A 13863-nucleotide genomic window follows, 5' to 3' on the forward strand; every position below is an offset into this window, starting at 1 on the left:
AACCACCAGCTCACACACCCCTGACCCAAGAAACACACCGACTCAAAAAAGATAAACCCTGAGCATGCAGACTAATTAGCATGAGAAATGAATCATTAACCAATAGAAGATAGAGTACTAATTAATAAGAGAAGTATGCAACTTGTAGTCGGTGAAGAAATCTGATGAGGAGTGGCTGAGGGCGCGGGAGGTGCTTAGTCTGGAGAAGGGGAGGTTCAGGGGGGACCTTATCTCTGAAAGAAGCTCCCTGAAAGAAGGCTGTAGCCAGGTAGGGGTCGGTCTCTTCTTCCAGGTAACAAGGGAGAGGATGAGAGGGTATACAAGAGAAATTTAGGCTGGACATTAGGAAGAATTTCTTCACGGAAGGGGTAATTAGACATTGGAATGGGCTGCCCAGGGAGGTGGTGGAGTCACCGTTCCTTGGAGGTGTTTAAGGAAAGACTGGATGTGGCACTCAGTGCCACGGTCTGTTGACATAGTGGTGTTCGGTCACAGGCTGGATTTCGTGTCATGTTAGAGGTCTTTTCTAACCTAATTGTTTCTGTGACTCTGCAATTCCTGCGTGTGCTACAACATACAAATAGTAAAAAAAGTTCTGATAGTTGGCGTGCTCCTTTTGCTGAACACCACCGAGCACGCAGGCTTGCGCAACTCTAAATAAATAACCCACGTCTCTCTCTCGAGCTCGGGGCGAACCGCGGGGCGAGGGATGTGATCCCCGCGGACGGCCGGGGCCGGGGCCAGGGCCGTGCCAGGTGCCGGTGCCGATGCCGGCCCCGCCGCGCAGCCCCTGCCCGCCCGGCCCGGCCGCTCCCCCCGCCGCCCGCCCGCATGCGCGGTGCGCAGCGCCCGCCGGAGGGGGCGGCGCGGCCGAGCCCGTGCCCGGCTCCGCGCCGGGGCTGGAGCCGCTCCCGCAGCCGCGGACACACCGCAACGACGATCCCGCCGGGAAAATCGGCTCCCCTCCCGTTCCCCCGCAGCCGGGAGCCGAGGCCCTCCCTCCGCTCCCTGTCCTCCGGCAGGGTGAGGGGACAGGGGAGCCCGGTCCGTCCCGCGGCGGAGGGGCTGAGGGGGCAGCAGAGCCCCCTTGCCCCCGCTCCCCTCCCCGGGCTTTTCCTCCGCCCGGAGAGAGCTTCCCTGTCCTAACCCGTGCCCTGGCAGGAAGCGGGATCCCCCTGCCCTCACCCCTGCCCTTTGCTCCGCCGAGCGGAGGGTGAGTCAGGCTCCCGGCAGGTGCCAGCAGAAGCTGGTTCCTACCTCCAAGGGAAAGCGGGGGCATTTTCCCTCCCTCTCCTGCTTTCTTTCTCCCCGCAGGTGGTGGGGCTGGACCTTCCGCGAGCCCTCGGCCTGTGAAGCTCCGGCATGGCTGTCGGTGGGGTCGGGAGCTCCCTGCTGCTGATGTCCGGCGTCGTGGTGGCCGTGGGGCTGTGCCGGAGGCTGGCCCGGCGCCGGCTGCGCTCCCGCCCGCTCCTCTTCGCTTTCCTCGTGGAGATGTTCAGCACCTTCCAGATTTGCGCCTGCACGAACGAGCTCAGCCTGCTCGGCAACGTGGAGCCGAAGCCGCACACCGCCCTCACCCTCACCTACGGCTTCACCGTCCTGCACGGCCTGAGCCTCGCCGGCAGCACTTGCAATCCCTGCGGGACCCTGCAGCCCATGTGGGGCGGCGGGACGTCGCTCAGCATGGGGGGACTCAAGATCGCCGCTCAGTTCGTGGCTGCAGTGCTCGCCAGAGTGTTCATGCACTTTATCTGGAGTCTGGAGATGGCAGAGCCACATCTCGGAGCACTCTCACAGGGCTGCAGTAGCCCCATGCAGACTACAGAGATGCAGGCGTTCTGCATAGAACTGCTCTTTTCTGTCGTTTTCCAGCTGGCCGTCCTGCAAGCAGAAAGCGTTAATCCCAAATACAGAGTCCATTTAATTGCTCTTCTCATCACCATGCTCGTGTATGCAGGTTAGTCTTTTTACTTTTTCTTCTTCTCTTCCTGCAATAAACTTGTAACAGAAGGGGTTCTTACTGTTTTCTTAGAAGTGTTAAGATGCAGAATGCTCTTTCTTAAATTAGACTTTACTTGAGGATTTCTTTTTGTATCATCCAATGCATGCAAAGTTCATTTGGTGTTTATATAAAGTTTGCCTGGTTGCATTCCAGGCAGGTATGGGGTTAAGAATGAAATGAGTTATGTGGTTAGAGTGATGTCAGGTCTGCAAGTACATATGGTTAAGTGTTAAAATATCTCAGTGAAGGATTGTTTCATAATCCAACTATTTATACAGCGTGAGAGATTTCATACTATGTGCTCTGATTACTAAGTGACATTGGGAGAGCACCGCTGGCTGCATCAGGAGAAAGTGCTGATTGTGCAACAGCAGGGTACAGACTGGTGGGTAATATGGAAGCTCTGCATTTAAATAATGCATAATTCATATCAGTGCAGTTTATTTAACTACGTCCTTAAATCAGAAGTGGGAATGGTTATTTGTGGAATGCACACAGAAATAATACCTTATGAGACCAAATGCAAAAAAAAGAGGGAAAAAATAGGTGCCTGTTTTATTAGAGCCTCCCTTGTCTGTAATGCCATGTGTGTCCATATATGTAGCCTTTTGTTACCTGATTGTCACCTCGTGCTTCCCAGAGCTGAGATGCTGTCACCTGTGCATCCCCTCTGGACCAATGGGAAGGGAGAGGTGAGGGGAGTCAGTCTGAACTTTCTTCTGACTGGTGATGTGTCCCTCTTGTCCCCACTGAAGTGGCAAGAGTTGTTAGGCCACTTGAGGACTGCCCTGCTGGGAGTCCTTTTCCTGCTGGCAAGGAGATTGTGTAGCTTGGAGAAGTGAAAGAGATGATTACAGAACTCTTGCTGTAGCTGCTGCCCCCACCACAGAAAAAGTCATCCAGGGAATCACCAAATCCCTTTGAGAGAGAGAGAGATCACTTCTCTTACCTGCAGACATCCAGAATGTCGTTGATGCCTTGTCCTAAAGGCTTAGCTGTATTAATGCTATTTAACATAACAGCATCCAGAACAGTGTACAGTCACATTTTTAGATGTAGTAATGTAAAAATCTTTACTCATTATCTTTAGCTGAGATTAGCTAATACCTAAAAGATGAAAATCGTTGGGGAATTTTGAAAATTAACTTAGCAATTTGAACTACTTTCTAAAAGCAGAAGCAGGGTGTCAGTGCATTTGAGGACATTAAATATATTTCTGAGTTGTCTGGGGGAAGTGTAGCCAAATATCCTCCTCCCTCTTCTACAAGCATAGAAATTGGGATTCCTGATTGCTAACATTCTTCTCCTGCTTAGCAAACAGTCATATAAAATAATACATGTCACACTGCCTTTGTTTTAGCTAATTCATACAAAGAATTCACTCCCAGTGTCATTGGCCAGGTTCCTATCTTTTCCTGGCAGGAGAAGGCCAAGTGTGCCACGTGCAGGCTGAGTGTACCAAGTGCCCTTCTGTGCCATCAACTTGGCCTTGTTGGGACTCCCCGGTGCAATCGATCTGCACATACTTCTAGGAAACCTCAGGCCTCTTTTGCATCGTGTGCACAACACCCTGTGCTACCTGGACATTTTTCTTTGCAGTTTTTTAAAACTACAATCTGCTTGTCTACTATAAAAATATACAGGGATTGAGATCCTGTTGTGGCTGGGGCGGTAATGAGGAGCCTGGTAAGTGGCCATGGACAATGCCTGCTGCACATATCCCGTATATCCTGTGGATATCAGGGCAGAGCCCTAGCCATGTCTGTCCCACCTCTGCTGCTTGCACACGTAGGGAGAGTCACTTACAAATCAGGCGTCAAAAATAGTGGCCTCCAGCAGAGTGGGTTCTCATCTGCAGGCTGTGAAGACAGACATCCATAATTTTAGCTGGTCTGGATCATTCTTAGGAAATCTTCTGCACCTCTTAGTTTACTGTTTATAGATCTGCCATGCACCTTACTCCAACAAATAACACCAGGTTATACAGTATTTTCAAAATCACAAGCTGTTCCTTTTTGTTTTTCTTATACTTTTTTATATTTAAAAATATTTGGATTTTGTTTTTCATTTAATCCTACACAAACCAAATTTTTATAGTAGTACATACTGTACATAGAATCTCCAATACCGCTTCGCTCTTTTTCTACTAAATAAAGACAAAAAAAAGAACATTATGTCTTTACATATTACTTTAGCTCATTAGCTAAGAATGCAGACCATATACAAGATGGTAAAGAATATTTCTGTATAATTCCTTTGGAAAAGTACTTATTTAGGGGTTAAAAAACACACCCTTTGTGGGTTTTTTTTCATTTACAGGCAGCATTACAGTTAGGTCAGAATCATATGAAATTGGTTAGATTTTTCTGAATCTAACAGATCAAAATAGAAATGGCTTACATATTTTTACTTCTGAGCTTCTTCCTAATTTTGGCCTTTAATAAAGGCAAAAAGGTAAGAATACTTTCTCATGCACTGTGTGGCATTACTTGCCCTTTTAAAGTTTTTATGCACACCCCATCAAAGAGATTACACTTCTTCTGCCATAAAATAATTTGTCTTTTCTGGTACACAGACTGAGGTGCTAAATGAATAATTTTAAGTAAGATTTTAGTGGTGTCCCTGACCTATGGTTGATATTCCAGTAGTTATTAGTAATGAATATTGAAGAAATACAGCAGTTAAAATTCTGTCTAATGCTTAATGTTCATCAACTCCATCCTGAGAGTGAAATTCTGCTTTCAACTGTATGTTTGTGGATATAACAGCAGAAGCAGTGGAGTCATAAACAGATTAAAGCAAAGTAAATTATTGTAGCTGGGCTTCCTGGCAACCGTGGACATTGCTAATATGTGCAGAAAAACAGACTGCACAGTAAATCTGACTTGTTCTTGAGAAAAGTGCAAAACCACAGAAAACTGAGTAGGCAAAAAAAGATTAAAATTTTACTTAAGTGTAATAATAGTGAAAGAAATAATAAGGAGAATATGGAAAGAGAAATACAGAAGGAGAGAATGACCAAGACCTCACTAAAACTTTGGATAAATGATTGCACAGTCATAGCAAATGAGGATTACAGCAGCAGGGTATTTGTACAAAGGGTAAGTTCAAAGCTCATACAAGCTTATTTGGGGAGAAGTCAAGAGTAAACTGTAAGGAATTATACAGATGCAATTATAGAATATTTTATGGTAATAGGTTAATAGATAAAACAGGTAGGGGATGGTTAGTAGCTAACAGTACAGGAATACAGGTAATTTAGCTATGAGTAATGCTTTTTCTGCAGCATTGCAATGAGAGGAACAACATATGTCAGAATTAAACACACTTAGCTCCAGGTTCATCTGCAGTGTAATTATAGTGTACTCCCCAGAGTAACGTGTTTGGATCTTGTTATTTAGAAAATGTTTAGGCAACTTCATTTACATCTGAAATCAGAGGCAAGGAAAGATGCTTGGCTTCCTTCTACAAGACAGTGGAGTGGCACTTGCTTCTGTTTTCTTTGAACAACATGTAGAGTTTTCCCACAGTTCATATGTAAAAATCCTAACAGTTCATGTAAAAATCCTAACATTCTCTACATTGATTAAATAATATTAGTATTCTTATAAGAAAGTATAGAGGTCAGCTTAGCAAGAACACTACTTGACAGTTTTTTCTTTTATCTTGCATATGTGTTTCATGTGACACCAGGCTGTAATGTAATGGCTTATGTAATTTCTGTCTCCTCTAAAATCATACATATACAACACAGAAATAGCTTCTAGTTTTATCAATAGAAACATTCAGCATTAGCCAGACCTATCTCTTTAAAGAATGTTTGCTAGAAAGAGATAAAGGAAGTTATATCTTACCCTTCATATGTTTTAAAGCCTTTGAGAAAACAGTTAAACTGTTTACTGAGTCATCAGGTGAATAACTTCAGAAGAGTTTTACCTGTTCAAACTGTTTTGCTAATTCATTTTATTGCAGGGTGTAGATTTCTTGTAGTATGGTGCATTTGAATTTAAAGTAAGTATTTAAAATATGGTTTGATTTCATGCTGTTTACATCTTATTGCAGGTGGGAATCTCACAGGAGCAATATTTAACCCAGCACTGGCATTTTCATTACATGCAGATTGTTTCTATGACAAATTTTTGAGTTACTCACTAGTATATTGGCTAGCACCATGCTTAGGTAAGTTCTTAATACTTTACGTGTTTGAGAAAGTGTTATTTAGTACATGGTTCATAAATCAAGAAATAAGTGCTCTTTATCTGAGAGTGTTTGACTTTTGCATTAAATAAATCTAGAAAATAGTAAATTATATTGTACGTGTTAAAATCATTCAGAATTGTGGTTTTGTTTTGCAAATGCAGGCTGTGTATTTTTAACATTTTTTTTAATGCTCTGTGTAGAGTACCTGCAGCAATGTTTAGCGAATTATAGAAGTATTTGGATTGGGAAGGACCTTTAAAGATCCTGTGGTCCTTACCTGAAAGTAAATATCAGCCTGATTAATTTCAAAAAGAGAAACATACTGGTTACCACACAGTGTCTTTCTTGTTTTGTGACAGTTTACAAAAACATGGGGATGATAAATTTTAGGAAAAAACCTACCCACAGGTATTGGGACAAGTGCCTTAAATATGCTTTCTCAATTACCACTTTTTTGATATCAAATATTTTATTCCCATAGTGTCTAATCTTTGCAGTTCTCATTCTGTGTTTTTTCCCTAGTCACTGTTGGACACGGTCTGCTCTTAGTTTAAGAATAAGAAGTGTTAGCAACTAGGTTTTACCTAACTTAAATTCTGGTTTTAATTTGGAAGCTATTGATTTTCACTTCTAGCTGTGTGCAGATGAAAATGGTCCATGTGATACTTCATGCTGTTGTTTGTTTACAGTTGGTCCCTACAAATCTTGAGCTTTCTGCTTAGGGTATATAAAGAAGCAGTCTGCTAATCCTGAGTTCTTTCATGACTGTTAATCCTATTAGAAGGTACAACAGTAATGAAGGCAGAACAGGATGTAAAATATACACAGGAAACACTGGAAAGGGATCCTGTTATGACCAAAAGCTTCCTTTTCTTGAGTTCATGTCTGTGCATGTTCTGCTTGCCTTGACCCTCAGTCAGCCGAAAATTAAGACAGAAGTTTAAACCTAGCTAAAATTCACTCTAATATAATCTTGTTGAATTAGATCGCTAAACAGGGTGACTGAACAAGAGTAAGCTTGATAACTGTTCAGTGAGTAACTAATGAAATGTCATAGGCAAAGCTGATCAGCATTGCTCGGGTCCTGACAGACCACATAATATTTCTCAGCTTTAGCTTTCATTAACTGATTTCTACCCCATAACCATTTAAAGATCTTCCAGGTTATAAGTATATGACATTTAATCTTTTGGCAAGTGATATGAGGAAACAGGAGGCATTCTGAAGCCCCATGTCCTACTTACATGCCAAGATGTGTCCTGCAGAACAACTTTGCAGCAAACCTCCAGGATTTTTGACATAAGAATATCAACAGTTGTTAAGAAATGGACCCATGACTTGAGGAGCTTAGAATGTGATTAGGGAGCAATGTTACCTTTCTAGGAAAATTCATAAACAGTGGTTTGTCATTAGTTAACATCTAGAATATACAAACAAAATACATTGATTGCTGTCTCTTGATTTATGAGGGAAAGGAACTCCTCCAGACTGAGCAATTGTAAAGAAGTGAATACTCAGGACACATCGCTTCTTGTACAGTGTCACAATTGTAGCCAACATTTAGTGACAGATCTCAGGTCTGTGGATCACCTGAAGGACTGAGTAACCTATTTGTGATAAAAATATCTCATTACAGAATAAGGATGTTTCATGGATACATTTAAGAGACCTTATAAATCAAGAGTTCAAAACAAATACAGTGTCTGCGTTACAAGTATAGAGAAGATTATTGTATTTGAAAACTGAATTGATGAATACAGGAGTGCAGATCTATGAATTTTAACATGAAGTGAATTTTTCTGACACTTTCTGAAAGTAAGAAAATAGAATAGAATTTTTTCTTTCACGATTGGACAAAATAATGAGGCATCTAGGAAAATGACCTGTTATGATGATAAATTCTTGTAGAAAGAACCTCTAAACAGAATCATGAAAGTAGATGATGAGGGAAGGGATATTTTAAATTCAATTGTAAAAATTACTTTCAGAATCCATTTGTCAGCAGAAATGCTGTTTCAGACTTCCTAGAAACTGGCAGAGTCCCAATGTTATGTTAATCTGATGTCTGTCTTCTTCCAGCATCAGCCTCTCAGATGGTTAAATTACTTTGTTCTTACTTTGGGAAATTCGTTCAGAAGGGTTTTTTTGTGTTTTGCTGTAATAACTACCTCACAGTAGTACCTTGGTCTTAACATATCATGAAACTTAAAATAGCCAGTGGAAAGTGCAATATATTCTCATTTATGGCTATGGCAAAAATCCATGAGGGCAAGGATATGGAGAGCATTCAGAATATAACTGAATCCTGATCTGGCTGTAAGCACATCGTAAACAATGTTCTTAGAAAGGACACTTGGAAGAAGAGAAGATTGATTATCACTTTCACAAGACAAGGATGAAATGGAGGTTTTCTTTTAGGATAAACAAATCTACTGGTGGTTTATGGTCTTTCAGGAATTTAATCTTGAAACTGTAGTTAATTACTCGTTTTTCAAAATGGCTTCACCAATGTTCTGGTAAAGGTGATTCTACAGCAGCATTAAATTCTGGATTCCTGCAATAAACATAGATGCCAGCAAGTGTTTATAACTTAGCACAGGCAGGCCAAAGTTCTGCACTGTGAAGACAGACTCAGTAAGTACCAGTGGAACAAAGATGGTTTCTGTTTTACTGCCAAAGGAATTCATGTTAGTTGTTCAGGCATGATTATACCATCAGTAATGATGGGGACTGAGCTAATGCTGCTCTTTCAGTACCAGGGAGATGGGAGCTACGATTGGAAGAGTTGGTGACAAGATAATCATGAGGTCGATAAAATGAAATGCTCTTTCCTGGACAAGTACCAGCTTAGCATATCATAGAATTGTATTGTAGAGTGAGGGATATTAAAAATCACCCAGTTCCAATTCCCCTGCTAGGGGCAGGGACACCTTCCACTGGACCAGGATGCTCAAAGCCATCCAGCCTGGCCTAGCCTCCTGCTACATTTCTAACACTATAGAACAAGAATGAAGGCCCCCTTCTTTAGATCTGTTTTACTAGAAAGACTAATACTATTCCTTAGAAAATAAGTGCCACAACAGTCACTTAGCAGTAGATGTAAATGGAGGAGGTAAGCAAGGGAGAAGGCAACAGGTGAGACTTTGACCTTTCTGCTCAGAGGAGAGGCTATTCTGAGGCTGCCAGCAAGTTCAGAACACTTAAGCAAAGAAACAAGAATTCCAAGTCTGTGTCTAGTGAAGTGTTCAGTATCTTTGCTTGGAAGCAAAGGAGGTTTTCAACAAAGAACTGGAAAACAAACTACTCCTATTCCCAGACCCTGGTTCTCACCAGTTTTCAGCTCCACAGACATCATCTGACAGAGCGAAAACTCTTATGCAATGAGGGGATGCAATCCATGAAGTTCCTAGAAACTGTCAGTAATTATGTGTAATTCAAATCCTAAAGGGCCACTGAGTGGTAATGCTGAACTTGACCTGCCTACAGAGAAGAATGGGTCCTGAATGTGGCCCCACTTGGGTTGTAGTCCCCACAAGAGTTCAGGGTGCAGAGGAAGACTGGGAAGGTAAATAGCAGAGCTGTCCAGACTTTGGACTTCAAAACAAAAGTCTGCTTATTTAGGGAATTGCTAAGTCAGTAGTAATTCCCTTGGAAACTGCTATAAGTGGGAAAAGGTGATTTTTAGAAAAAGCTCATGAGAGCTCAGTAGTAGATTTAGATGTGCAGAAGGAATCTGTCACATAGTGTTAGACTGGGAATTTGTACAAAAAGCTTTTCCTTGCGGGCTAGACAAAGAGCTTTCCTACAACAAAGGAGAACATGTAAGAAGTTGAAACTGGGAAAGGCAGCAAAGGAGGAGTATAGGAACTTTGCATAGACACTTGGAAACAAAGCCAGGAAGGTTAGAGCTCAACTGGAACTAAGAGAAAAGACATGCAGAGTTATAAATATACTAATCCCAAAAAAAGTTCAGAGAAAATGCAAGTCCATCAGTGGAATGGGGGAGACAACCTAGTGACGGGTGGCATGGAAAAGGCTGAGAGGTACCACTCAGTCTTCCCAAGCAAAATTTGCTCCCAAACCTCTGTGTAAATCAGTAAGGTTTTGGAAAGGAAGCAATAAAATAGGGAACAATAAATGGGAACAACATATGTGATTGTGAATCCATTGACTCTAGTGGGATTCACCTAGAAATGAAGGCAGCGTTGGCCAATGTTGGAATTGTCCTTAATTTATGAGAAGCTGCAGCAGTTGCAGGAGGTTCCTGCCAATGGGAAATGTGCTAATACTACGCCTGCTTTTAAGAAGGAGAGGGAAGCCAGGGAACTACAAGCTAGTTGGTATCACTTCAGCCAGTGGGAAGATGGTGGAGTATCTAGCCTTGCAATCTATTTCCAACCATGTGGACAACACAAAGATAAACGCAGGAACAGTCAGCACAGATTTAGTGAGGGCAATCCATGCTTGACCAGCTTGGTGGCCTTCTGTGATGAATGCATTGGGAATGATGAAGGAGCAGGGATGTAGTGTACCTTCACCTCAGTAAGGTTTTTGAGACCACCTCCCACAGCGTTCTTGGTTCAAAGTGCGCTCACACAAAAGACTGTTAGATGGAATAAAGATTGGCTAAACCACTGACCTCAAACTGTCACAATCAATGGGTTGACACCTGGCTGGTGGCCAATACCATGCAGAGTATGCTGGTGTGATTATTGCCTCCTTCTACTCAATGCCTGTGAGGTGATATCTGGAACATGGGTGCTTTGGAGTCCCCAAGATCAAGAGCAATGTGTCAAAAAACAGGATCCAGGCAGTGGAGGACCACAAAGACAATGAAGGGCCTAGAGTACCTGATCTAAGGGGGAAGGCTGAGGGAACCAGACTTGTTTAGGCTGCAAAAATAAGATGAAATCGTGTTTTAAGCACAGTCAAGCATTATTTCAAGAGAAGTTACAAGGGTAACAGAGATTAACCACTCTTTTTGGCAACAAGTAACAGCAAGGCCACAAATTTGGGCATGGGAAGTTCAGCTTAGACTCCAGGAAAACATTCAGGAGGAAGGGTGCAGCAACACTGAAATTGGTCCTGGAGAAATGCTAGTCTCCAGCAGGGAGGTTTTTTGGACTCAGCCAGAGAAAGTCTCACTGACCCATCCAGCATAGGCAAAATCCTGCACTGAGTGGCAGACTGACTAAACAGAATCCCTTTAAATAAGCTTTTTTTGTGATCTGAGAAGTTTCATAAATTCAAGCTTATGTGTGGGCAACACCCTCAAGCAGGATCCTCTTTGTCTCAGAAAGAATAATCTGATATTTTTTACTGCAGGAAATAAACTGTAGCTGAATGCCCTTTGAACTCAGTGATCCTTATGGGTCGCTTCCAACTTGAGATAGAAGTTTCTTTATGAGAATTGTGTACTATCTCTAACTAATATTTTTTCAGCTTCAGAATAAACCCTAAATCAGAATGATCTTCAAAAAAACACCCACTATCCTATACCCACTTGGCAGCACTAAAAAACAATGTGGTTATCAAAACAGGCAAAGCTAACAATCTCAGGTGAGGGATGGAGGTTAAGCTGCTGGTTCAGTCATTTATACATCCAGCCACAAAGAAAGCAGCCCTGACCAGGAACAGAAAGGTGCCTGTGTTGCATTCACCCAGACAAACTCTCTGCCTTTGGCTTGGCTTACACAGATCAAAGCATTAACTGCACTAGGAAAAACAAGATTATTATCTCACAGGGAGCACTTGCATGGCCTGTTGAAGCTTCCTTTGCAAAAGGTGCTGCTGTATTGTGTTAGAGACTCAAATACTTGAACTCGGTGTTTATTTCCCATACCAGTAGTGTGTCCTTCTCAAACGCATTTAAGTAAAGGTCCTTTCTGTAACCTCTCATTTCAGGTACAATACTTGTAGTTTTTATATGGGATGAAATCTTTCCTCGGAAATCTTGAGACATCAAATCCGAAATTTGGGAGCACTACGTTAAAAAATATTTCCAACGTCGGCAGACAAACCTTTCAGAGAACTGTTGACAGACTTCCGTGCCATCTTTATGCTGTATTTTCAGATTTCATGTTTGAAATATTTGACTTACCACTTTGTATTCAATTAATTATTTTGTAAATGAGTATTGGGATTTTGGGAATATCTGCCACCATTTTCACTTATGCCATATGAATGTGAAGGACTGTTAAAACCCAAATATGTCACTTTAGCCATAAGTGCCATTTGCTGAACTTTATTAGCATGCAAAACTAATTTTAGAGAAATACCCCCGTCCTTTCAAGGTTTGATCTTGTTGGATTTCTTCCCATTGAAGGCACCTGCAAAAAGGGAGCTGAGGATTTCTTATACAGGCATCATCATATTCCTACTTGCCATATACCTCTGAGAGGAAAAGCTACACTACTCCCTAGAAGAGTCTCCACAGCTCTGTTCTAGAGGCACACTACACCAAAATTAAAGCCTGGATGACCAACATTCCTTTAATAATGATAATTTTAATACCTGAGTGCAGGGAAGTAGCCCCTCACTTCCTTCCAGGAAGGCTGTCACATCCTGTCACATTGGAGACTGTTGAATGTTTACCTTGGTTGGAAAAAGCAGTAATAAAATACCATAAAATTCTGTAGACACACACATCAAATGATATTTTAGGCAAAACCCTAGACTTTTTATCAGCAATTACTGCTGCCTCTTCACATAGACACAGTACCATAGGGATGAATCATGTAATACTCAATTTGTCCTTGATTTTATGGAGCTCTTACCAACTTCTTTAAAAAAACAAATGAATCTGCAATGCAGGAGAATAAATAACAGAGATAAAAACTACAGAAAAGCTGGATACACAAGCATGCCCTTTATAGCCTCAGCTGAAGCAAACACCACTGATGGGTACTACCCTCTGAAGCTCTGTTTCTAGCACAAGGTTTCTTCTTCTGGCTGCAGCCTAATTTTTAAACATGCCAAAATATATTTCTCAAATTTAGGAGTAAATTCAGTTTTTCTTTTTATGGTTACTTGGTTTGAAAGGAAAGATGGTTAACAAATTCTACAATTATCTCAGTATCATGTCCCTCACCTCATCATCCAAGTCACCTTACAAACCATATTTTAAGAAAAAGGAAATCAGATGGGGGGTTTTTCACAGTAAACTGATGAAGTCTTTAACAGCTACTGTTGTCAGCTATCTTTTTTGCAAGAGTTTGGGAAGTAAATATTTCCATGTAATTTCTTCCTTGTTGCAATAAAATCTTTTCTTGTTTTATTTTTCCAAGGTATCTGTAAGATTATATTGCAAAATTAAATCAACTGTATGAATGTGCTTTACATACAAGAGTCCTATCCATGACCCTGTATTCAGTTATTAATAATAAAAACAATTAGCCTGCTAATATGCTGAAGAGAACTAGAACTGCTGGGTTATCATTCAGCAGCTCTTCAATTGTAGTGTGAATAGATCTACCAATGGAAAATCGTCCTTGTTAAAACTCTCCATAGCAAGGACCATACACCAGCACACTGAGCCTGAAAAGATGTCATCCTCTGAGAAAAATACATATTTTTATACCTTGTTCTGCTTCTAAAAGAGATCCTTTTGGGGGTTTCTACCTTCCCTTTCTTGCTTTACACTTTTTATCTCTTTTACCTCC

General features: G+C 41.6%; 1 protein-coding gene across 1 annotated transcript; it reads left to right on the plus strand.

The window, feature by feature from the left end:
• Window positions 1-1084: 1084 nt before the first annotated feature.
• AQP11 (aquaporin 11) lies at window positions 1085-12159 on the plus strand (the record flags this gene model as incomplete). Its single annotated transcript, XM_084200981.1, has 4 exons — window positions 1085-1213; window positions 1315-1957; window positions 6065-6181; window positions 12107-12159. Exons 2-4 carry the CDS (start codon window positions 1363-1365, stop codon window positions 12157-12159), a joined length of 765 nt encoding a protein of 254 aa, XP_084057107.1. The 5' UTR covers window positions 1085-1213; window positions 1315-1362.
• Window positions 12160-13863: the final 1704 nt, after the last annotated feature.

This window comes from Fringilla coelebs (genome assembly GCF_963513975.1).
Source record: "Fringilla coelebs genome assembly, chromosome: 2".
NCBI classification, from domain to species: Eukaryota; Metazoa; Chordata; class Aves; order Passeriformes; family Fringillidae; genus Fringilla; species Fringilla coelebs.